Source organism: Pan troglodytes, chromosome 5 (genome assembly GCF_028858775.2).
Source record: "Pan troglodytes isolate AG18354 chromosome 5, NHGRI_mPanTro3-v2.0_pri, whole genome shotgun sequence".
Taxonomy (NCBI): Eukaryota; Metazoa; Chordata; class Mammalia; order Primates; family Hominidae; genus Pan; species Pan troglodytes.
Genome location: NC_072403.2, coordinates 82,112,143 through 82,137,175, shown reverse-complemented (window position 1 = coordinate 82,137,175; position 25,033 = coordinate 82,112,143). Strand labels below are relative to the sequence as shown.

General features: G+C 37.3%; 1 protein-coding gene across 5 annotated transcripts in view; it reads right to left on the bottom strand.

Moving 5' to 3' along the window:
- The window catches only part of COL19A1 (collagen type XIX alpha 1 chain), a 339,181-nt gene that overhangs the window by 31,723 nt on the left and 282,425 nt on the right, over nucleotides 1-25,033 (bottom strand). For all 5 annotated transcript variants that reach the window (XM_001135236.6, XM_063813156.1, XM_016955766.4 and 2 more), the window contains 11 exons: nucleotides 23,664-23,768; nucleotides 23,526-23,579; nucleotides 23,146-23,199; nucleotides 17,910-17,963; nucleotides 16,467-16,520; nucleotides 13,877-13,921; nucleotides 11,786-11,836; nucleotides 11,646-11,690; nucleotides 11,180-11,206; nucleotides 7,848-7,901; nucleotides 3,297-3,341 (listed from right to left, as the gene is read on the bottom strand). In XM_001135236.6, the coding sequence (XP_001135236.3) occupies nucleotides 3,297-3,341; nucleotides 7,848-7,901; nucleotides 11,180-11,206; nucleotides 11,646-11,690; nucleotides 11,786-11,836; nucleotides 13,877-13,921; nucleotides 16,467-16,520; nucleotides 17,910-17,963; nucleotides 23,146-23,199; nucleotides 23,526-23,579; nucleotides 23,664-23,768 (588 nt within the window). The remainder of the gene's footprint in view (nucleotides 1-3,296; nucleotides 3,342-7,847; nucleotides 7,902-11,179; nucleotides 11,207-11,645; nucleotides 11,691-11,785; nucleotides 11,837-13,876; nucleotides 13,922-16,466; nucleotides 16,521-17,909; nucleotides 17,964-23,145; nucleotides 23,200-23,525; nucleotides 23,580-23,663; nucleotides 23,769-25,033) is intronic.

Here is a 25,033-nt window from a genome sequence, read left to right as displayed (position 1 = left end):
TAAGGGGACAGAGACTGGGGAACATATAGTCAACTCCACAGGCCATAAGTTTCAGACTGGGGTGCAGTTCTTTGAATATATATTTGTGTGGATGGTGGAGAGTAGGAGAGGAGAATATTTTTGAAAATATTAGCCCAAAGTATCATCATTATTGGACATCCCTCTTGTGCTTATTTTCCTGGCAGCTCTTCTTTACTTTGGGAGTGGAGAAATGGGCACAAAGCATCAAATAAGTTTTTTTCTAGGCTTTGAGATTCACAAGAGGGCTTTTAAGTTCATAGTATGACAACCTGAAAAAATCATGTTTGATTTGAAAAGCCATGTTTTGTTGACAGGAAAAGAAACATAAGTTTATGTCACTACACCATGGCTTGGATGACCGATCCTGGAGCAGACAGACCACAGCGAGGGACGAGAGGGGCAGACGGTCCAGTGGAGACTGGAAGCACACAAGGCCTGAGTGTGCAGGCAAGGCTTGGTTGCCTCTGAGAAGGAACCACCTCCTGTCCCTTGGTCTAATGTGGCTGGGAAAGATAGACGACGTGGGATGTAGGTGTAGCGGGGCTGAGACCTGAGAAAGCCAAGTAGGTTTTGGAGAAATATGAAAAGAAATGGGCTTTTTCCAACTTGCTGCTTAGAATTCTGGAAGGAGATCCCTCCATAGGTAGAGATACGGTGCCGAATGGCAAAGCTAGGCAGGCAGAAGTTAGAGAGAGCATCCCTGGGTCCCCACAGCTTGCCTGTGCTGAAGTTGTTGGGGGACTGAGTGGGAAGATGTGTTAGAGCTGAGAAGGCCAATGACCTGAAGGGTCTTATTGTGGGACATGGCGGGTATGGAGGGCTCGGGCCTTGAGATCTGAGACAAAGAGATAAGGGACATTGATGGAAGTCATTCCTAAGGTCAGGTAGGACCAGTGGAGAACTCAGAGCATCCGGGGGAGAGCAGGCTGACCGGAGGCCCCACCCCACGACCAACACTCACAGGCACTTCCTCCTGTAAACCCACACGCCATCCTCAGAGAAAGGCAAAGAAAGAAGCTCTAGGGGAAACCCTGGTTAGCCCTGAATATACTGGAAAGGGATAGACCAGTCCGTTCTAGGAAGAGCAGGATTGGGTCCCCTTGGTAATCAGCTGAGTTACCAATGTCTCTGTGTGGGCAGGCCCCAGCCCTGCTTCAACTAGAACAATCACCATTTTTCGAAAAAAATTTTTTATCATGGTAAAATATACATAACCTAAAGTTTACCCTCTAAACCATTTTTAAATGCACACTTAAGTGGCACTAAGTGCATTCACACTGTCATCTAGCCATCACCATTGTCTATTTCTAGATTCTTTTAACTATTTTATCTTCTGAGCCACAGAAGGGCCAGTTATAAAAATCTAACATGCATCTTTAACTGAACATGTTTGTAGTATGTAAATTTTTTACCCTTTCTTATTTATGTAATTGTCAGTCAATGCTTTTATTTTATTTTATTTTTTGAGACAGGGTCTTGCTCTGTTGCCCAGTCTGGAGTGCAGTGACATGATCTCAGCTCACTGCAACCTTTGCCTCCCATGCTCAAGTGATCCTCCCACCTCAGCCTCCAAGCAGTTGGGACTAAAGGTGCCCAGCTAATTTTTGCACTTTTTGCAGAGACAAGAGTTTTGCCATGTTTCCCAGGTTGGTCTCTAACTCCTGGGCTCAAGTGTTCTGCCCATCTTGGCCTCCCAGAGTGCTGGGATTACATGTATGAGTCCACTGTGCCTAGCCAGTTAATGTTTTTAATTATGACATATGAAAACTGCTTTTTTAGTAAATATATCAGATCTTAGACATCCAACTAAGTGGCAGGCTAGCCCCTTATCTCAATAATGCTTCCTCTTTGAAAAACATATTTGGAATTTCTCATTTGGATTGCCTGTGGCCACTGTTGCACGTCTTTTAAATACTTTCAATGGTGGCCAGTATTTTTTCCTAGAAGATAAGCTTAATTTAGGGTAATAGCAAAATGTAATTTGTAGACACACCTGGGTGAACACAATGAAAAAAACTAGGCTTTATTTTATCACAAGGAAACAAAAATTCAAATCACAGGATGTGAGTATAAGAGGAACAGGTTGTAAAGGTTCTCTAAGGACACTTCCAGAAACTGATTTCCAAATATGTTGCTGGGAATGGCTGTGAGTGGGGCAGTAGTGAGGGAATAGAATTAAGTGTGTAGTCAACTGTCAAGAATACTTCCTTTTATAAAAAATTTGGAAGAGCTTTCCAAAGAAGATATTTTCATGCTACTTTTACAGTCATACAAATATTTGACTTGATCTATAATGGCTAAGTAAGGGAATGTCATCATCTACGAAGGATGCAGATGATGGATGGGGCTCTATTTTGTGTTGTTAGAAGTTAATGGAGTGAAGTAGAGTGGCTCTGAGCACTTTGTGGGATGGCAGTGGGAGATGAGCAGGGCTTTGGGTGGTGTTGGGTGTCAGTAGATCTCGGTGGGTGACTGTGGGTGGTGATTGTAGGGCCTTTATCTTATCTTATCTTTCTTATATTCTTGTGATACAAGCCCATGGTTTCCATTGACTTTCCTGTAATGTTATCCTGGACCTGCCCTGCAGGAGCACCTAGCAAGAGGATAAATGGCCTCTTATTCATAAAGCGTGACCACAAAATTTTAATTAGAGCATCATGAATGAAGATCAGAATGATCTCTAGGGCTCAGAGAAATAATTTCAACCTTTCCTGGAACACTTCCTATTCATTTGAAAAGGCCTTGATGAGATTAAAACATTTGACACCAGAGAGCAACAAAAATGATTGAGAGGATTGAAGGGCTAGTTTACGAGGAAACATTAGCAGCAATAAAGCTCTGCTAATAACACTGGGCTAAGGAATAACTCAGGCAGATTGCATTAATACAAGGAACTTGAAGTACATGCCTGAGGATAAGAACTCTGTCTTTTGAAGACTGAGAAACCTTGAAATATGACAAGAATAGAGAAACACAATAAACTTTCCAAAGCTGTGCTCATAAATTAATGTATAGTAACTGTGTTTCCTCTCCCCTCCATGAAAGTGACTTGGGAAGAAAATAAAAGAGGACAAAAAACAAAACAAAAAAAAGAAATAGAGGATTGTGGAGGTGGAAAATACAGGTGGCATTATTTATGAAACTAGAATTGTCAGGAACCTAATGCCATGGGAGTTATGGTATGCTCTCCTGCCTGTCTTGATCCCTGGCCACGGATGTATCATGGAGATAGAACCGTTTACCTGTGAAAATGATGTGAAGTAATCTGAACTCACCGACATCCCTGCTATTCCTGGGGGACCTGCTGGGCCTCGATCTCCCTGTTGGGATTTAAAAACATTGCTACTTTAATGACATCAATGAAGTCTTTAGTTATGAAATTAATTCTCAAATAATAATTTGGATTTGGTAAAGCTTTCCTTTGGATCTGATAAGTGTTATTGATATTAGATGGGGTGAAGCTAGTGTGTAGATGGAAAAATAGCAAACTGAGTAGCTAATTGACAACTGAACATGTTACAGCTTTTTTATTTTCCATAAAACTAAAGTAAATAATAGTTTTATTGAAAGCAAGCATAGATATTATCATTTCTGTGACCTATTTTAATGTCCCCTTACATACTTATAGCTAAAATTAGTCAATATTTTTATTCTACATGTTCAAAAGATCATTACTCTTGCTTAAAAGATTAAGCACTTTGAGTGTCTTCCAAAAAGCTTTTCCTATCCTTGTCTCATTGGATATAGAGTTAGAATAAAATGATCTACAACTAATGATTTGTAGTTCTCATTTGGCCAATTAGAAGATCCCTTGAATTGCTCTGAACAACAGAGTGACTCAACTCCTTTTTAAGAGCCAATGTGATATTTTAGATAAAGCTGACAATGCTAAAAATACTAACGACTATATATATGGGATAATAAAATGGCAATTTTGGGGGGCAGAAACTGAATTTAAAAAACTTTACTCAGGGACATAAAAGGCTTGATTTAATGAATGATGAGATATGCTCTGTTCTTGGAGAGCAAGACAATGTTGTAAAGGTGTCATTGCTAACTAAACTAATTTATAAATTTAATGCAATTCTTACAAAATTGCAGTGTGATCAAATGATACTAAAGTTTACTTGGGATAATAACTGAGAGGATAAAAAAATTAAAAGAATAATAATAAAGAGATACTAGTAATACCAACATTTAAACATATAATAAATAAAGCTATAATGGAATATTGGCATAAGATTAAGCAGCATATCAAAATACTATAACAGAAATATCAGAAACAGACTGGCATTTATAATAGGATTTTATTTAACAAACAGTTCTAATAATTGGATAATTTCATTGAAAAAAGTTTGATTCTTCTCTTTACATTATATCCCATATGAATTCCACATAGATTTATATAAAAATAAAATAATATACATTATAAAAGAGCTCAAAGAATATATTAGTGACATTCTGATTTTGGTTGAAAATAAAAGTAGAAGTCATTTTGTGCATAAAACCAAAACAAGAAATCATAAAGAAATATAGTGTTAGATTTGACTACATTAAGGTTATATTTACAATAAGATTAAACGTAAAAATGAAAGGCAAAGATCAACTAGGATGAAAACTCCAACACATGAGATAGAAGTAATGTCTTTAACGTATGGAGCATAGCCATCATCAAAAAGAAAAAAATAACTGATAGAAAAATGGGTAAAGGACATAAACAGGCAATACACATCAATTTCCCTCTGTTCCTTTTGAATTACAAAATTTTCATTTTTAAAATTAATATATTAGAACTTTTCATTCAATGAAATATTTGCATGTCTCATGCCTCTCATTCCTTAACCACTATTCTCGAATGAACTTGCCTCTTATTTTCATAGTTACACCTGACACTTTGTCAGTAAAAATATTTGCTGCCCATCCATAATCTCAATTTCATGCGTTCCAACTTTGGACCACCATTCCACATCATTCTAATTCACTCTTTGAGTACCTTGAACCCCTAAACCCTAATCCATTGATGGTACAAATTTGTTATCTTTCACTCCCTCAATGGCCTCTCCCTCTTTCTTGCCTAGTTAAAATTCCATGGTTACTTGTTAGAATCATTCCCTTGTGTATACCAGTAAGCCAGTAAGGGTCTTTTCCCATTCTTCCGTCCAGTACTCACCGTCAAAAGCAGAACATTGTTGAAATCCAACTCCCCTCCTATTCTGTGTCTTTACCTGAATGTCTGAACATGGCTGGAAAAGCACATGTAGTCCTGTTTTTTTTGTTTTTTTTTGAGACGGAGTCTGGCTCTATCACCCAGGCTGGAGTACAATGGCACGATCTCGGCTCACTGCAACCTCTGCCTCCTGGGTTCAAGTGATTCTTCTGCCTCAGCCTCCTGAGTAGCTAGGATTACAGGTGCCTGCCACCACGCTTGGCTAATTTTTGGTGGAGATGGGGTTTCACCACGTTGGCCAGGCTGGTCTAGAACTCCTGACCTCAGGTGATCTGCCCGCCTTGGCCTCCCAAAGTGCTGGGATTACAGGCATGAGCCACTGTGCCTTGCCAGCACACATAGTCTTGTTGAGAGGTCTCACTTCAGTTCATGACCATGAACCTCAAGAGGGTCCCTAGGGCTGAGCAGTCATCACACTTCTGTGGTCCCTGAACTATGGACCTTCTCCCCAACCTCTTACCCTACCTTGCTCTCAGATTAATGGCCTTGCTTCCTCTTTATCTGAGAAAATTTAAGCAATCAGAAAACAACTTTTGTAGACTCCATCCAATACATCTTCCCACCTATCAGCCTCTGTCCGCATACTCTGCTTTCTCCCCTTTTACTGTAGATAAACTATCCCCTCTGAAGCCAAACCCTCCACATATGCACTAGGTCCCCTTCCCTCTAGGCTACTTAAAGACATTGGTCCAGCACTCTCTCCTTTCTCTCCAGCATCATCATCCCCATCTTCCCCCTCTCTACTGAGTCATTCCTTTAGCATATAAGCAGTCTGATATTTTTATTATCTTCAAAATCTATCTTATAAAACCTCGACCCTACTTCCTCTAGCAGCCTCTGGCCTATTTATTCGCTATCGTTTGCAGCAAAACTCTGTCAGCATTATTTATACTGACTTGCTGACTCTATTTTTTTTCCTCGTTCTCTCTTAAACCCATTCAAGTCCATGGTTGTTCCTACCATATAGTGAAATAATAATTTCTCTGGTCAAGGTCATCCATGACCTCTACATTGCTAAATCCAATGTTCAATACTTGACCATTCTACCTGGCCCCATCTCCATTCTACTTGACCTATCTGCAGTATTTGAGACAGGAGATCACTCCTTTCCCTTTGATTCATTATTCTCTCGTGGATTGTAGGATACCAAGTTTTCCTCCTACCTCGCTGGTTACTTCTTAGTCTTCCTTGCTCTTTCCTCCTTTTCTTGATCTCCTAATACTGGAGGGCCTTGGGGCTCAATCCTTGACTCTTCTGTTTCTAAAAACTCTATTGGCATTCCCTTGGTAATCTTATCCAGTCTTCCGCTTTACAACAGCATCTCTATGCTTAGAACAGCCAAATTTATATCTCCACTTAGACTTCTTTTCCACATTCCTTACTTTTATATCAGACTGCCTACTCAATACCTTCACTTTGCTGTCTAACAGATATCTCCAAATTTGGTCTCATGTACAAAATTAAACTCCTGATAATTCCACCCCTTCAAAATAGGCCTTGCTCATAGCTGTCCTCATTTCAGATGATGTCCGCCCTATTTTGCAAACTGCTCAGGTCATAAAACTGAAGGTCGTGTTTGACTCCTCTTTATTCTCTAATAATCCAATCAATCTGAAAATCCTATCAGTGCTACCTTCAAAATATATCCAAATCCAGGCATTCTCACTATCTCCACTGTTTCTGCTCTGATCTGAGCCAACATCAACTGGCACCTGGATTACTGGGTATCTTCTAACTGGCTTCCCTACTTCCACCCTTGCAACCCTCTGGCTGCAAGTTCCCTCATGCCACTACTGAGAAATCACCGATGGCTCTGCATTTTACAAAGATTGAAAGATAAAGGCCTTACAATGGCTGTTAAGCCTTTTTATTAGTGTTTCTCAAACTTCCTGTGGTAAAAGAGCAATCTTTTATTTATTTTCTAACATATCATGAACAAAGATAATTCTACCATCACATCCTTGCTAGACAATTTTAGACAAATTACTGGACATGTTTTTAGGTGCTTACTCTCAGTCTCTGTACTAACCTTGCCACCGAACCCATAACAAAGGGTCTGCAGACTGGCACTGGTTCTCCACTGGCTATACATTGAGTAGTACTGCTCTACATGACAAGGCCACTTCCCACCTCCACCCCCACCTCTCTGACCTCATCTCCTATGACTATCTCCTCACTCCCTCCCCTGGTCTCTTTGGATATATCAGGAAATCTTATGTCTCAGGCTCTTTAGACCTGCTGTTTCCTCTTCCTGGAACATTATTCCTCCAGACTGGAGGGGACTTGGCTCTCCCTCTCACCTCCTTCAGGTCTTTGCTCAGATACTGCCCTCCTACCCCCTCAGCACTCCTGATCCTCCTTAACCCATTCTACTTTTTCTTTCTTTCCATAGCCCCAACGATAAGATGTAATTTTAAAATGTTTATTCTTTTAGTTTCTATATCCTTTTGCTAGAATGTAAGTCCCATGAGTACAGACATTTTTGTCTGTTTTGTTCCTTTATATATCCCTAACCTAAAACAGTTTTTGGCACATTAGGTGCTCAGTAAACAATTTTGAATGTTGAATAAATGAACACATCTCTAACTTCTGTGCTTACCTTTACACCTGGAAATCCTTCCAATCCTGGCAACCCCATTGCACCAGGCTCTCCCTGTTAAATATGAACATAAGAAATGCAGGAGCAATAATCAAAATGTTTTTAAGCATTGGTTTCCAAAGCAAAGATATTTTTTGCTTAACCTTCCCACCCCAAACATTGATGTGTAATTTAGCAAGGAAATGATATGCCCTATTTTTAAGCAATGTATTATTGCATTTGGTGTTTGAAAATAGTTTGAGAATAAAAGCTATTCTCCAGAGAGATATACTTTCTGATTAATCATTTTCATTCTGATTGAGAATCTAATCAGAATGAATCCCTCTACTCAGTGACAACTCCAATTTCAATAAGAACTAGAATGAAAGATGGGGCTTTAATAAAGTTTGCCAATTTGTGAGCTACCTGGTGCTGCTAGATTTTCAGAGAATAAGAATAAACTGTTTAAGAGCAGATGAAGATGGAGCACTCAAAGCAGTGTTTATCATCTTTAAGTATTCTCTGCAGCTGGACAAGAATTGTGAATGCTTAAGAAGTTGACCCCAGGATCATTATCTCCAATAACACTAAAAGTTATTGCTCAAGTTGATGAGTCACTGGAAGGGGGTAGATTAGTGTTTTCTATTTTTAAAAATCTTTACATTTTCTAGTGTATGGTCCCAGGCTAACTGGAGCCTGTAGATCCTCAAGAAACACTTTGGGAAAAGCTGTGGTGAAGGAAGTTGCTAACTCTGAACAAAAAAAGCATTAGGGAAGGGGTGTTCAATATTTTGGCTTCCCTGGGCCACATTGGAAGAAAAAGAATTGTCTTCCAATAAAATACACTAACACTAACGATAGCTGATGAGCTAAAATAATCACACACAAAAAGATCTCCTAATGTTTTAAGAAAGTTTACAAATTTGTGTTGGCCATATTCAAAGCTTTCCTGAGCTGCATGCAGCCCATGGGCCATGGGTTGGACAAGCTTGCATTAGGGCTTTAAGTTAAAAAAGAGATAAAGTGGGGAGTTGTTTGATGCCTTCTTGTTAATAAATTAATGTTCACTGCAAATATTTTCTTAGGACACTGGATGCTTTAGACATAATCACAAAGAAACAGGAGCTTTCAAATTGTATTCTCTGTAAGTGTATTTTCGCATACATAATTCTAGTCTGCTTCAAAAATATTACCAGGGATATAACTTCATTATTATTTATAACATTGCCCTTATTACAGAATACTTAGTGAGTGAGCATATGAATTGATATGTTTTCTATGTTTCAGAAATCTTTTAAAATGCCCCCTAATATGTAACTTGACAACTGATCAAAAAAAAAGTTCAGACTCTGTTCTGCATAAAGTTCTGTATAAGAGGCCCTAGGTTGCTGACAAAGGAAACACACTCTTTGATTCTCCTTGTTTACATTCTCAACAGTCCTTAAGACAGAGGTGTTCAATCAATCAACATTTGTTTGAAAGTAGCTAATAATTAAATATTTAATTAAACATCACTTATAAACTGAATACCAAAGGAATGAAATGGAGCGCCTCAGAAGATAATAAATTCAATTAAGGGTAATATTCCTCTAGAAAGGTTTATGGAGAAGATTAGAAATAGTAAGGCAGGTCTATTGTCATGGGATTTGAAGAATGTTGGAAGAGTAAATTTCCAACCTCAAAAAGACTTCTCAAGTTTTTCCTCTGTGATCTACAATTCTATCATTCCTGGATTATTTCTATGGCAGGAACTATTATTTTTCCCTACAGGACAGCTGGTGGGAGATGATGAGAGTTTCAGGGTGGTGCTGACAGAGAATCCAAAAGAGTAACTTCAAAGTTTCATCCAGGATGAGGCTGAATGTGTATACTAAATGTGTATTTAATTTCATGATTGCATTTTTCTGTTTCTGTGCTTCACTCAATTCACATCTCTAAAAGCAAGGAACACACTTCAATCAGTTTTTATTCTTCATCCTTTGTTGTAGCTAAGAAATTTGAAGACTAATCTCTTCAAATTCTATGCAAATAGGTCTACATTTTTGTTGCCAGCCCCTTTTCAATGCCAGTAAATTATAATTTATCCTTTATTATAATACTTAAAAAGTTCTTATGTTAGTCTGCAGTTATTAATGCAAGAACTTCAAAGAATGTCCCCAAAAAGTCAGTGAGAAGCCTAGGTGCTTTTAAATGATTCAGAGAAGCTGTTTTGTGTGTATGAGTATGAGAGAGAAAGACCAGGAGGAAATTTTTATCAACAAGATGTAAGAAAATTAAAATTAGAACGAAGCATATAGTTGGTTTCAGGCAAAGATAGGGTAGACAGGGTGAATGAATAGTAAAACAAAGGAAACTGAATTACAGAATATGATCCTAACTAGTTGAAACAATGCTTTCAGGGGATAACAATTTGGCTTTTAATATATATTGCCCAATAACAAAATCAAAGAGCTCTTTAATGCATCTCTTTAAAATACGTTTTTAGACATAAAAACATTACTTGTTACGACTTGTCCCTTTGCTGGTTTAAAATTTATTCATTGAGTTTTAACAAACTGTACTATAATGAAAAGGCTTTAAATTGTTTTTCACATGGCAATGGAAAGTGGTTTGAAATTTTATTTCAGCTTTAGGTACATTTGAGTTTCAAGTATATACCCAAAGGTTAAAATATATACAAATGAAACATGAAGGATATGCTTGAAAAAGACATGACAGGAGAAAATGCCCAGCAATAAAGGGCATCTAATTGAATTTGGCAGAACTTTTACAGAGGCTCCATGGTTCAGAAAGATGCTGAGAACAATTATCGTCCTTTAGGCGGCTGGAGGACATTATCTCCTTCCATGCTGAGCATAACCTCCTGATACATTCCTCCTAATAAGCAGCCTTATGACAAAACATATCTCCTGCAAAATAATTGCCTAAGACGTTTAAAGCAAATAAACAGTTCCTTTTTTTGTTGGGGAGATGGCAGATATATGAAGGGATTTCTTTCCAGTAAGTATTTCTCTTCCACAATCCACTTAAAATTGAATCAATTATCAGAAGAGGGCTATTAGAAGAAAGTGTCCCATTTATCAGAGTTTATATGTGTCTTCCTCCATCACAGGATGATTTTAAAAACACACTGATGGGAAGAGAAAAACCTCAAGGGCAGTGACAACATCAGGACTAATGCATCTCAGAAATAGAGAACATATTGCTGGCATTTCTATTGTGGCCTGCTTGTCACCACCAGCATGTTAATTGATGAACACCTAAGAAGGCAGGCCATTTTGCCCGATGCTTTTCTTTCAAAATTTAACAAAGACCAATATTCTAAATGACACAAAACACGGGAACATTCATACCACTGGGCCAGGATCGCCTTTTGGGCCCTGTAAGAGAAACATGGAAAGTCATTTTTCAAATAATGACCAAAGCAGTTACAGAATAAGAAACACTGTTGTCCAATTTGCTTTAATACACATACGAATATTAGCAAGTTTTGCGTTAATTACAGTTTGAATTTGAAGAATAAGATGAATAAATATAACTTGATGGAAATTTCATAAAAATGATTGCTTGGACATTGACTTAGTTCTTAGATTTGCAATGAAAAAAGTGACACCACCATGAAAAATGCTATTTTCCATTATTTTGGCTGCATACATTTTCTCAATTTTATTATAATTGGTTTTACTTATTTCCTTCTGCTGTAAAATTTGGCTGTATTCATAACATGCGTTTTTCAGTGAACTTAAGAGGTTTTTATTGTTTGTTTTTCATTGTGGTTGTTCAGCTAAAGTGTGTTTGATGATAAACAACTGTACTTACAGGAGGACCGGGTGGCCCTGGGTAACTGGGAACATTCACACCTCCCTTCAAAAGAAAATGAAAAGAAAAGAAAAAGAGAAAGATGAGACGAATTTACAGCAGTCTATAACTGGATTTTAAATAATTACAAATATAAATACCTTAATTTTATATAAACTGCTCATGCCGTTTCCTTCATTAAATGGAATACCCTTAGGAAAGAGGTGAGATACAGAATTATTCTTGGAAGTTAATACTTTGCATCTCTACATTTTATCATTTTACCAAATGATACTATTCCTATTCTATTTTTTACTTTTTTCTATTCTGTTTTACAAAGGGAATTTAATACTCTAAGTAAAATAATACATTTTAATTTTTAGCTTTTCCAAAGCAAATGCAGGGAAATGAAAAGGGAGTGTGAGCTACACCTGAAGCACACGGATACTTTCAGTTGGGGTTTAATTAGTGTTCAGGTTTGACAGATGAGACACTAATGCATTTGGAGGAAAATATTTGCTCATTAAAATTCAGTTTCTGAATTGCCAATTTATACTAACGTTTACAGCCTGCTAACCTGCAGGCTATAATACCATAGTGCTGATGAAGATGTGAATAGGGAACAATTTGGCTACTGAAAAGTAATTTTTTTCCACAGTCTTTTCATACCAAATAGAAAATTAAGGTAAATGGGGAGATGACATTATCCACAACCCTGTGTGGATGTTTCTACAAAAATAAATTCTTTAGGATAAAAGAGAATAAGAACATCTTGAAAAAAATTGACATGTCCTAGAGTAACCAACACTTAAAGGTGAACGTATTCTATAGTTTAAAAAAATCATACATTTTAGCATTTAGGAAAAATTTCCATATAAAAATTTTAGTTAGGATCTTTTGTCTTTCTTTTTAAACATTTGTATAGAATCAATAGTCAAATCTGCCTTTTCCTTTCTGCAGTTTTCACATATCAGTTGCAGAGTTGAAGAAGTCACTGTTTCATTGTTTCTGTATGACGGTGGCCAGTAGTGTTCTGTGAAGACAATTTGCATGCATCTTCCAAACACTAGTGATGGAAGACAAACGCTCCATCCATTTATTACTCTATTATTTAACTCATTTATCTGACAGTGACTGAATGTCTGCCATATTTTAGTGTGCTACGTCCTGGAGAGACAAAGGATATTTTCATCTGAGATTTCCAAAGGAGGTTTCCCAGGGAAGAAAACATTTAATCTGTGTTTTGAAGGATGGATGGTTTTGGAGAATTCAGAGGGAAGACAAAGACATCTTAAGTGCATTATAAAATTATAGGTCCCTTTCATGAACTCATGTTATATTTTCTGTTCTGCCCACGGGGGAAGGAGTGAATTTTAGGATTTGAACCCTAAATACTTTCCGTCCTGCTTTCTTGTCAAGGGAAAAAGGTCAGTAACACAGATGAACAGATTTAGGAAACAAGTTTAGGAAATAGAGTGCTAATCTCTTCATTTACGTGTACAAAGCATGCAACTGCACGCAGACTGATAATAATCCTCATTGTCTTCGGAAAGTCACGGTCAATTCTGCCCTTTCTATGGTGAGTTTGGTTTCTTAAAGTATTCCTGTGAGGTGGGGTAGAAAAGGGTGTTTTGCGTGGTATCTCAGCTCGGCTCGGCTGCGATTCGAGCGTGGCCCCACATGAGGGCAGACTTGCCACGGAGAGAGGCTCCTCTCCTCTCCACCGTTTCCCTGACGGAGCGTGCATCTGTCTCAATCACAATAATGAAAACATCGATGCCTCTTGTACTTTTTGTTCACTAAGAGCTACATAAATAGAGTTTCCTTGCATCTCAGACATCATGAATGGGAATGAACACATATAGCATAATATCAGATTTTCTACCAACTCGCATCAGCGGAAAGGATCTATTTTTCTGGCCCTTCTCCTTTCTGTGAATGAAGCACATTAAGGTTAAATGACTTTCCCAGGGGCCCCGAGCCAGGAAGTGGAGAGTCGGAGCACAAACCCAGATTCCTAAATCCAAGATGGGGAGACCCGCAGTATGCCAATCTGAGCATTGCACATTGAGGCCGAACCAAAGGGAGAACAAATCAGGTCTCTTTAAAGCTACATTGGCTATCATTTATATTTATACACGAAATTCAGAAGACTTTTATCTTTGAAAACATCTAAATATAGTCTTACCTCTGAGTTATAAAAGTCTTAAGTAAACACATGAATTTTAAATTTTAAGCCTAGAACAACTCACAGGTGGTCCAGGTGGTCCGGGTTTCCCAGGGGGTCCGTCGCTGCCCTGCAAGGGATATATAGACATATCAGCGGCGTAGACGTTTCTACCCCAGGTTTACAAACTATCTTCTGAAATTAATCCCAGAGCCATCTTCTGAAATCGATATGACTTGCCATGTTGTTTCAGCCTTGTAGTCTTATTCAGCTGGGCTCTCCTTTACCCAGGAAATACATTTCTGGACCGCAGGACAGGTAAAGGCCTTTTCCCATACCCATTCAGATTCTCACTGTGTGAGCTCTAGAAATGAAGCTTATTTTTAGACGGAGCCAGACAACCCAGGTGCTCATGTCCTGGACTTCCAGTGCAGCTGGAGGAACTCTCCCAATGTGGAACTCTCCTACAAGCAGGCAGTGGGCTCTGGGATTGTGGCTCTGAGTCAGCCCTCACTTTGAGCCTCATTTCTACCACCTTCATCTTTTGGGAACCAGAGGGGACATCCACATAATTTGACGAAAGTAAAAAAATCACAACCTGTGTTGTGTCTGCAGGAGGGAAACTTCATCTTCCATTTCCTACGTTAATATCTGACTTTACACCCAAGTCAGACACGTCTTCCTGAGCAGAAGCAACTGTGGTATTGCACTGTTTAAAGCAAATGGTCGCTACAATTTAAACAGTCTTAGTCTTACAGGAGAAGCAGACTGAAAATAGAATTTGTGAAAATGAATTCAAGTTGAAAGTTGAAAAATGTATTTCACTTTTATTTTTACAAACCACAGATGTTTATCGGTCCATAATAAGCAGAGCTATTGAAGTCCCTCTGATGTCTCTCAGCAGTTCTTCCTATAACTCTGCTTTTCTCTTAGAATAATAGCCTCATAAAATCTCTTAAGTCCCTCTATAGCAGGGGAAATGGCAAGACATGGTTAATTAAAAAATAATTCAGATACAGTAAAATTTCTACTCACAATGTCCAAGAATTTTGAGGGATTTTAGTCCATTCCCATAAATGTAATCAAAGACTTCATTCCAATACCCTGTCATTTTTTGTAACGAAAGTATCATAAAATCTTTTGTTCATGTTTATCAATAAAAATAAACTGTAAAGTTTTTCTTGCAATGCTTCTGCCTGAGAATATATAACAAAGAACAAGCATATTGTTTCTTTTCCCAAATTGCTTTGATGGTGGCTATCTCTCTAAGACATGTCACATTCTGCTGACAACTGGCAGTGTCCTTCAAAGAATTATGTCATAGTTCTAATGAGTCAACAAACAAGGAAAAATATGTGCCTACTGAAAAGTCTTTTTTTTCCCCCGGCACAATTAAAAGTCATATATTCACTCTCATTTGTGCCCCAAAGCTCATCTCAGTGTGGAATTCCCATTAACTTCAAAGGCAAGTCTATGACTGAATAATTTCCATAGAGAACAGAGAAAAAAGGCTAGTGGGGTTGGGCAAGCTCCTTGGGATAAAATCAGAAAAAAATGTGCAGAGACTATCTAGAATAAAGTCATTGTTTCCTTCAAAATGTGTTGGGATTCCTTTGCTCCTTGATGTCATTATGTTCCACGTTGGTCAGGGAACTTGTGTCCTGACGAGTGGGTGGAAGCTGCTTGAGTGGCTCATGTGGACTCTTGATTCTTATTTCCCCGATCTAAATAGCTAGGCTTATTCCACTTACTTGCTGGATCTGCCTGGACTAGTGCAATAGAGCCAGTTTAGATCCTAAATGGGGTAAACATGTAAAACTGTGTGGTGTCCTGTCTGAGACTCATCTAATGCTGGTCCTCCTTTCTGACCATGGCAACCCATCTGTCCAATAACTGATCTCCCCAGGAAACAAGCTATCCTGGTTCTTCAGTAAATTTCCCCCATGACTGTCTAGGGACAGAACTTCTCGACTGTCTCTGCAAGCTCTTTGGTTACCAGAATCTTGGTCCTGAGAGCCAGTCTGCTGTCTGGAGCTTTTGGAGGTGGGGCCTTTGGGAGGTGATTAGGTCGTGAGGGTGGAGCCTTCATGAATAGGATTAGTGCCCTTATAAAGGAGGCCCAAGGGAGCTTGGTCACCCTTCTACTATGTGAGGACACAGCTAGTAGGTGACATCTATGAACAAGAAGGCAGACTCTTTCAGACACTGATTCTGCCAGCACCTTGATCTTGGACTTCCCACACTCCAGAACTGAGAGAAATATGCATAAATGTTTGTTGTTTATAAGCCACTCTGTCTATGGTATTTTGTCATAGAAAACTGACAGCCCCTGTGGCTGGAACTCCCTGGTAGACACCACATTACATGCATCCTTCCAGGAGCCTCCCCCACCCCATCCTTCCACATAGATGGTTGCCCAGGATTCTGAATCCAGCCTGAACTTTTGTTTTATGGAACCAATATTCTATTTATCCTTTCTCCTAGGAAAATATCTCCCGTGTTTAGAATAACCTTTGGACCTGTGTTCTTCCAAATCCACTACAAGAATAGCTACTTTCTACCATCATTTCTACTTTTAGGCTTTGCTTGATTTTATGGCTCTCTCTGTGAAGAGTCTCATCCTGCTCCCACTCCAAGCCCCAGTTTGGATGGTAAGTGAGGCTTTTCCTTTGTACCTTTTCACCTTTTGCTCCTGTGGGACCAGGATGTCCAGTTCTTCCCATTAAGCCCTGTAAAACACAAAACTAAGTTTGTTACAGAAACAACAATTAAATGGCCAAAGGGTATTGGAAGTTGGTTACTAAAACTTACACATTTTGAAGGTCATTTGATCCTAATTAAATAAGCCCTAGAAGCTTATATTTCTTCTGGCTGATACAGCAGCTGTATCCTGCTGATAAGCCCTTGGAAGGGTAAAATTTGTATTTGTGGTCGCTTTTTCACCTTGGTCAACCACATTTAATGACCTTAATTGGAACCTTTTGATACACTTAAGAATCTAGTCTTGCTGTTTAAATGGCAATTTACATAACATTATGCCTTTCTAAATGAGCTATAGTTTTGGTAGGGATCAACATTTTAAATACTTCAAGGCGGCAGAATTAACAGTGTGCATATTGAGTTCTATGATCTGCATTTTACCACTGAAAAATAAAATTTAATTTTAATCCTTTGGGAACAGAGTTAGCTATAATTTTCATGGTTTCTTTCACAACTCTTTTTCATCGTTTTTAATTTTAGTGAACAATTTAAAGCCAGGTTTGTTCTATATAACTGTGGCGGAAGCATAAATGACACAACTTTAATTATGGAAAATCCTTATTTCAAAACATTAAAATATATAATTACATTCCTACTGGTGTGGTAAAGACTCTATTGGCATAGGAACTCCAAGAAAGGATGAGGTGGAGAAGTTGAAGCATGTGCTGGGTTGCCAGATTTAGCAAATAAAAACACAATATTTGGGATGAACTTATATTAAACAATTATTTGTTTATCTGAAATTCAAATTTAACTGCATGCACTATATTTTATCTGATGACTCTAGAATTAAACTGTTTGAATGAGAGATTGGGTTTGGCAAGTATAAAGCAAAAGAGATTCTGTTCTAGGAAAACAAGACAGTGAAAGACACGAAGGCTTTGATGGTGTGTTTGAGGGGCAGTGAAAGCCTTGACTAAAATAGAGGTATTTTAATTTATACATAGGAACAAAAATAAATGAAATCTGATCATCCTTAGCACACTTTTTTTTCCTTTAGAAAATAAATTCTCAGTTTGTGGTGCCATTTGACTATCTCTTCTAAAGGTTAGTGCCAAAAAATTATAAATAAAAAATAGAATGCTCTTTTATATGCAATTTCTATTTCAAACACACTAGCTTAATCGCAGACTGCTTTCTGGTCTGGTGGAATTCTGAGGCAAGTCCACAGGACACTGAGCAGCCTTAAGTAATACTAAATGAAAATCTGAGAGCTTGGATGAGGCTACTTTTCCAGGCAATATCTGGACAATCTACATAGAGGCACAGAGAACAAAAGGCAATGAAGAAAATTAATTCACCTTGCATCAAACCAGCAGATATAAGCTGTGAGTGCAATCCTTTTAACAAATACTTACAGGGGGTCCAGTCGGGCCTGGAGCACCTGGAATGCCTGGAATTCCTTGAAGACCCTGGAAAAGATAGTTCCCATCATAAAATCTGTTATATCATTGGGAAGAAGGCATTTTAGTTAATCAAATATTTTGACCATTGAACATTAAACACTTATTTAGCTAATTGAGAAACATAATGTTTGTCATATACAAATATACTTTTTTAATTCTAATTTTTTAATTTCAAAAACAAAAATTTTTCTTTAGGGGTGCAAGTGATTTTCGGTTATGTGGATAAATTGTATAATGGTGAAGTCTGCGATTTTAGTGCACCCATCACCCAAGTAGTGTACACTGTACCCAACAGGTAGTTTTTCATCCTTCACTCCTCGCCTATACTCCTCACTTCTGGGCCTCCAACGTCCATTATATCACTCTGTATGCTTTTGCGTACTCATAGCTTAGCCCTCGCTTATAAGTAAGAATATGTGCGAATACTCAGTTTTAAAGAGTAAGAAGGGTGAGCTAAAATGCCATGACATGGAATCTGAAGCAAACATAATTTAATCTGGTGATTCACAGAGCATTTCTTATTTTATAGAGCCACTCCGTCAGCAGTAGTATCTAAGAATCTCGTACTGGTAAAACATGGAAATACGAATTTTAGATTGGCAGAATGCCATTGAAGAAATAGATGATTACACTTAAGCTCCATTCAGCTAGGGAAAAATGGAATATGTTTTATGATATAATATTTATTTTAGCTAGTCAGTTTATTATAAGAATAAATTTGGCTCACTGGTGAATTTAAATTTGGAAGCCTTTAATGGCTTAAGCATAATAATGAATAGATTTCCCCTCCCTCCCCTCCTTAGATTTGTAGAATAGCACTAATTATACCGGATAGGATTTAAGATGCTGATACATTTATATATCAAGGAAGAAATGGTAAGATTAGCTAACTTATGTAATTAGTTTTGTTACTTTGATACATTTGCCAACAACAGAATATTGTTAGATAAATTACATACAATTTATAACATGAAATATTTTGCAATTATTAAAATCATGTTTTAAAAAAGTTAGAAAACACGTAAAAATAAAGTCACAAATCTTATATAGCACAGGGTCTAAATTTTTAAACAATTTTAAATGTACTTCCTAAAAGATGGGAATGATACATACAGGCTTTTATTATTTTATCACGACAAATAGATAAGTTTTATCAGAAACTTTAGTGTTAGATGTGTTTTAGAATTCTGGATTATCACTTCATTTCACAGGTAACATGATATACATACTGAATATTATATCACACTGCAGTGGTGCCTGAAGCAGTGCCCTCTAATAAACACACAAATATTTCTGTGGCAAAACATGATATTCTGACAGAGTGGAATAGACAAGCTCCGTGTGAGTTAGGCCAGATTTGGCTGCCAAATGAATTTGCTTGGGAAACAAAGCCAAACTTGGGAAACATTTCCAGGGTTTTCAGAGGCTTTGGTTTTGGAATTTATAGATGAGGTGTTGTTGATACGATTTGGCTCTGAGTCTCTACCCAAATCTCATCTCAAACTGTAATCCCCACATGTAGAGGGAGGGAGGTGATTGGATCATGGGGGTGGTTTTCCCCATGCTGTTCTCATGATAGTGAGTAAGTTCTCAGGAGATCTGATGGTTTTGTAAGTGTTTGGAAGTTCCTCCTTTGCTCTCTCTCCTGCTGCCTCGTAAAGGTGCTTGCCTCCTCTTCACCTTCTGTCATGATAGTAAGTTTCCTGAGGCCTCCCCAGCCACGTGGAACTGTGGGTCAATTAAACCTCTTTCCTTTATAAGTTACCCAGTCTCAGGAAAGTTCTTTATAGCAGTGTGAAAATGGACTAATACAGTTGTGGACCATGACATTACTATTACCAGAAGTCCCTCCTGGGTAGTGGGAATAGGGAGAAATTTTATCTTTTAGTGCTTTTTTGTATTTTCCCAATTTTCAATAGTGGACTGAGATCACTTCTATAATGAGAAAAAACTATTTTAAAATACGCTTTTGTTATTTCAGATAACCATGTGATACATCAAGTTCTAGACTGAACGATTCCATTCTTTCAGGATTTAGTCTCCTTTACTGAGTAAAATATTCTTTCTGGATTGCCATACCATTCTTTGTCATAATACAATTCCTTTACTTTTTACTATTATGATATATGCATTTTCATATACTTTATAAATATTAGATGATGTGGCCATGGAAATATTACTGCATATTGATTATCAGCATTCTATAGGACTGTGAGCTGGATCAAGTTTCTTTGCGTCAGTGGGATCAAGGACCAAGTTCTTCCAGGTTTGTCCATTCAATGCCAAATGGCATCATGTGTTACTTCAGGTCTATTCATGTGATATGATATGAAGAAGGGCTTAAAAATTCTACTTGAACATGCTAGAATTCCTCATAAGTCTTGGGCCAAATCTTGTGTGTATTGGTGTTAAAGAATGTTGACATATTTTTCTTCAAAATTTTATCAATCTCATTGGCAGTGCTGTGTGTGTGTGTGTGTGTATGTGTATGTGTGTGTATGTGTGTATACATGGGCATGTGTGCATGTGCAGGCTCTACATATCGGTATGTGGTACTCATTCTTTTTATTCCCCTAACATTAACTTGTATGCAGGTTTATAGATGCAAAGTAAAAAAATTTTCATTGATAATGGCACCTCTAAATGACTGGAGATTACAAATGTTATACCATAAATTTCTTTACCTCAAAATACCCATATTTCCATAAAATTCTTTCTATATGTACATGCATAAAATATATGTATATATGTATTCCTTTTTTTTTTGCTACTTTTAGTCTCAACACTGAATCAGTCCAGAGATGTTGAGTGAGTTTGTAGATAGTCTAATTTATAAGCTTGGGATTCATTAACCTTTGATGACCACATTAAACTTTAAAATAAACCTCAGTCCATAAATAAAAAATCATTCCCAGCAGCCTTTCTCTGAAAAAGCTGAAATTCTGTAGTAAAAGTAAAAGTTACTATGGATGCATAAAGGGCAATAAGATAATTTTAGAAGACAAGATGATCATTAAAGAAGACAAATACATATTAAAGAGTAGGACAGTCAATTTAACATACAGTGCCAAACTAAAATACAAATTAAAATTTATTGCAGAGATATTTGGAGACCATTGGAGCTATGTTCTTACCCTGCTCTGATATTTCATTTTGCAAATCCTAGCTCAGTTTCTACCAAGAATATTTTCTGTTGCTATAATATCTGGCTGATGATATTTTTCATGTCTAATTTATCAATTATTATCCCAAGATATTATAGGAAGACCTGCATTTCAAGCAAGAAATCACTCCATCAAAGGTTAGCATGTGTTCTATTAGCATCTTCCAAGTTGCTACCTTGAGCTGTGCAACAATGTCTGTGAAAAATGTGGAAGAAAATGTTGCTTTTCTAAGAGTAACAAACAAGCAGGCAACTCCTCTCTCTCATTTTCCAAACAGATGAAAGACATAATAATTAGAAGTCTCAAAGAGATGGGGTGTCCCTCTGTATCTTTTCCACTTAGAGTACAATAGACATTTGAGATTTCATAAGATTAGATCTCAAGTCCATAGTGTATGTTGAAATGGTATAGTTCATTGGCCAGTTGGAAATGCACCTGTTTTTGGTCAAAGTTTTATTCACTTTGACAAATCAATAAATTGTAATTTCAAATAATATCTGAGACCAAGTAGAAGACAAGATTATATTCATTATTTCCCATCTGCTAAAGAAAAAGCTGCACCACCTTATTCCCCCTACAAGGCCTAAAGGAGTCAATAGTTTACTTCAGATTTATTCATATTATTCACGTAGCGTGAAGAAACAATGGAAAAGAATCTCCTGAACTTGCTGGAACTCCCCATGTAATGAGAATTGTGTACAATTTTGTGAACTGTGTTACAGAATTTATGAGGGGTACCGAAGAAAAAGCCCGCTAAAGTGTGGAGGAATATTAGCAATGGATTTCAGTTCACCAAGAGAGAAAAGTGCCCTGCAGAATCAATGAAAATTAACTTCTAGTGACTTTAACTTAGAGTTACTTATACAAAACCTGAATTCCAATTATTTCCTGATCTTTTTGTTATTACCTTCTCAATTGCCTCTAAAGCCTACCTTTTGGGTGGAGGTAGTTCAAAGCTGTTGGACTATGAAAATCAGTTATTGTGCTTGTACTTTAGTAAAACCTTCTGTGGAACATGAAGAAGCAAAAGCACAATAACTTATTTTGAAGGTAATGTTTTATTTATGGATAAAAATAAATATTGAATATATTTGGTATTCAATTTTTAACTTGGGAAAAAATCAAACCTCAAAGTTTTCTAGATTACAAGCAATATTAATTAGAAACAATAGTACATGATGATTACTGGTAATGTAAAATATAACTCCACCTAGAAAAATATTTTCTTTATATAGTTATGATTTTCCACAATAACATCAAGGTTAATATATGCCAGATGGCTTACTTACTTTCATTAAGAATTATTAGTATCAAAACTGTTTAAACTAACAGCAATTCATCATTCTAATTGGTTTTTCTAAGAATTAATGTGAATTATGTAAGAAAAAAATGATGTCCTGAGCATCACCATGGCTTACAGTCAGAAAATTATACCATTATCTCAAAAGCACATTGGACTTGGAACCTTAGTCCAACGGGTGAGCAGCTAATGTAAACTAGAACAAGAAGATTTTTCTGATAGTTTTTTTTTCTCCCAAGAATTTGAAAGCTGAGCAAAGACACAGACAATCCAAGGTTGCTGAAGTTTAATCAGAGTTTAGTGGTACCCAGGGAAGCTCTGCTGGGTTCTTGAGCTGCCCTTACTGCTAGGCTGGTTGTCCAACTACTATTCCTTTAAATCTCTTAGCTACCCTGGAATTCTTTTGAGTAAATTTTCCCTTCCCCCTTTCCCTTACTTTTATTTTGAGAGAGCTGGAATTATTATCTGTTAAATGAAAACAGAAAAATTATAACTGACATATTAACTTTGTGCCTTAATTTCCTTGCCTCTAAAACCGGACCATTGGTAATAAACATAAATATGTTATTTAAAATGTGTCAGCATTTTAAAAGCTCTAAGTGGTCTTTGTTTTTATTGGTTATAGCATCAGATCTGAGCTATAGAAAAATTAACATTTTTACTCTGTTGAGCCATGTAAAGAGAATCAATATTAGGACTATATAATCAGAAAAGAATCTGTTACCTCATCGCCTTTCTCCCCAGGTATCCCAGGGTAGCCCCGCTCTCCTTTGCTTCCCTAAAAAGACAATACATTCAGCTAGCACATGCAATCATTTTTCTTATCTTTTGGAAATGAAAAAACTCTCTTCTAAGAACACTTGGGGCATGTAATTTGGACAGGGTCAGGGAACAAATAAATGGCAACATTTGCAAGTGGCTTTTACATCACTTTCTCTCTCTCTCTCTCTCCATATACATACATATATATATATATATATATATATATATATATATATATATATAGTATGTATTTTAAAAGTTGTCTATTTTCAAATCGGGTTCTTTTTTTTTCACACTAAATTGAGGTTCCCACAGGGGAAAGTGGAGGAGAGAATTTCTTACCTTTGGTCCCTCTCTTCCTGGGATTCCTGGAGGACCCTGTGGCCCTATATCACCCTAGAAGACAGAGGAAGAACAGAACTGAGAGGATGCACTACATGTAACCCACAGGGATCGTAAACATTCAGCCAGGCTTCTCACCTTCCGGGCCATGGAATCATACTTTCCAGGCTCACCAGCACCTCCTTCTTCTCCTTTGTTGCTTTTCAGCCCTGGGACACTGGCTTGGCAGTTGCCACAGAAATTCTAATGAGTATAAAGATAAGGTTACTGAGAGAGTCATAAAAGCCATCTATAAAGGTGAGGTTTCATGTGATGTGAAGTTTTTTGGAACCTCTGGAGATGAGTGATATAGATAGGTCATTCTGCTTTCAGACACTTGATGTATCCAATTTAAAAACATTAATTTTTGTGAGGTAAAAACTATTTACAAAGCTCATCAGTGATATCTGTTTATGATATTGATGAACTTTTATTTTTAAAACAGGTCTCCAATGACACTTAAATAGAAAATTCCAAATAAATAAGGAAAAGACACATAAGTCAAGAACAAAAACTGAGGCTCAATTGTTTAGCAGAATGTTTTAAAAGGGAGTGGTAATAAAGTTTAGAAAACCCAGCAAGATTACAGAATTCAAACAACCTATAGCATAAATCATTTTAAAAACAACAGAAAAAATTGTGAAGAAAGGATTTGTTCTTTTGGGAGCAAAATTAGTTCTCCAACTACATACAGTTTACTAACATTTTGTCAGTGGAGGCACTCGAGAGAAATAATTACTTGACTGACATAAACTTGACTCCTAGGTCATATCCAAGTGACAATAGGAAATCTAAGTGAAATTACCTTTCCATTGCCTTCTCTGCAACCTTTAGCTGATCTGGGAAAGCTTGACTTCAAGTGTCTGAGCTCATAAGATAAACATAACTCTCATCACACAGCTAAAGAAAGTGTGTGTGAAAAGCTCTATATAGGCTTATTTTTAAATAAATTGTTGGAATAAGAATATGACCAAGAAAGGCACAGAATAAGGGCCACTGAGTGGGGGAGATAGTTTAACAGTTGACAGAAGGTAGGACAACTTAAGTTTCCATTCTTCCATCCTTTTCCCTAAAGGGAAGAATCTTTAAACATGAAAAAGAAGTGAAGCTTGTTATTGATAAGAAGCTGGCAAGAAAGCCCATGGCTATTCAAATTCAATATTTTTGACCTAATGAATAGCAATGTAAATCTGATTTTCAAACACGGGCTCCTTGGAACACTAATTTTGCATGATACTGAAAAGCTTACAGGGTGTGATGGTTAATACTGAGTGTCAACTTGATTGGATTGAAGGATGCAAAGTATTGTTCCCAGGTGCATCTGTGAGGGTGTTGCCAAAGGAGATTAACATTTGAGTTGGTGGACTGGGAGAGGCAGACCCACCCTCAATCTGGGTGAGCACCATCTAATCAGGTGCCAGCTCGGCTAGAATAAAGCAGGCAGAAGGTGGAAGGGGTTGACTTGCTGA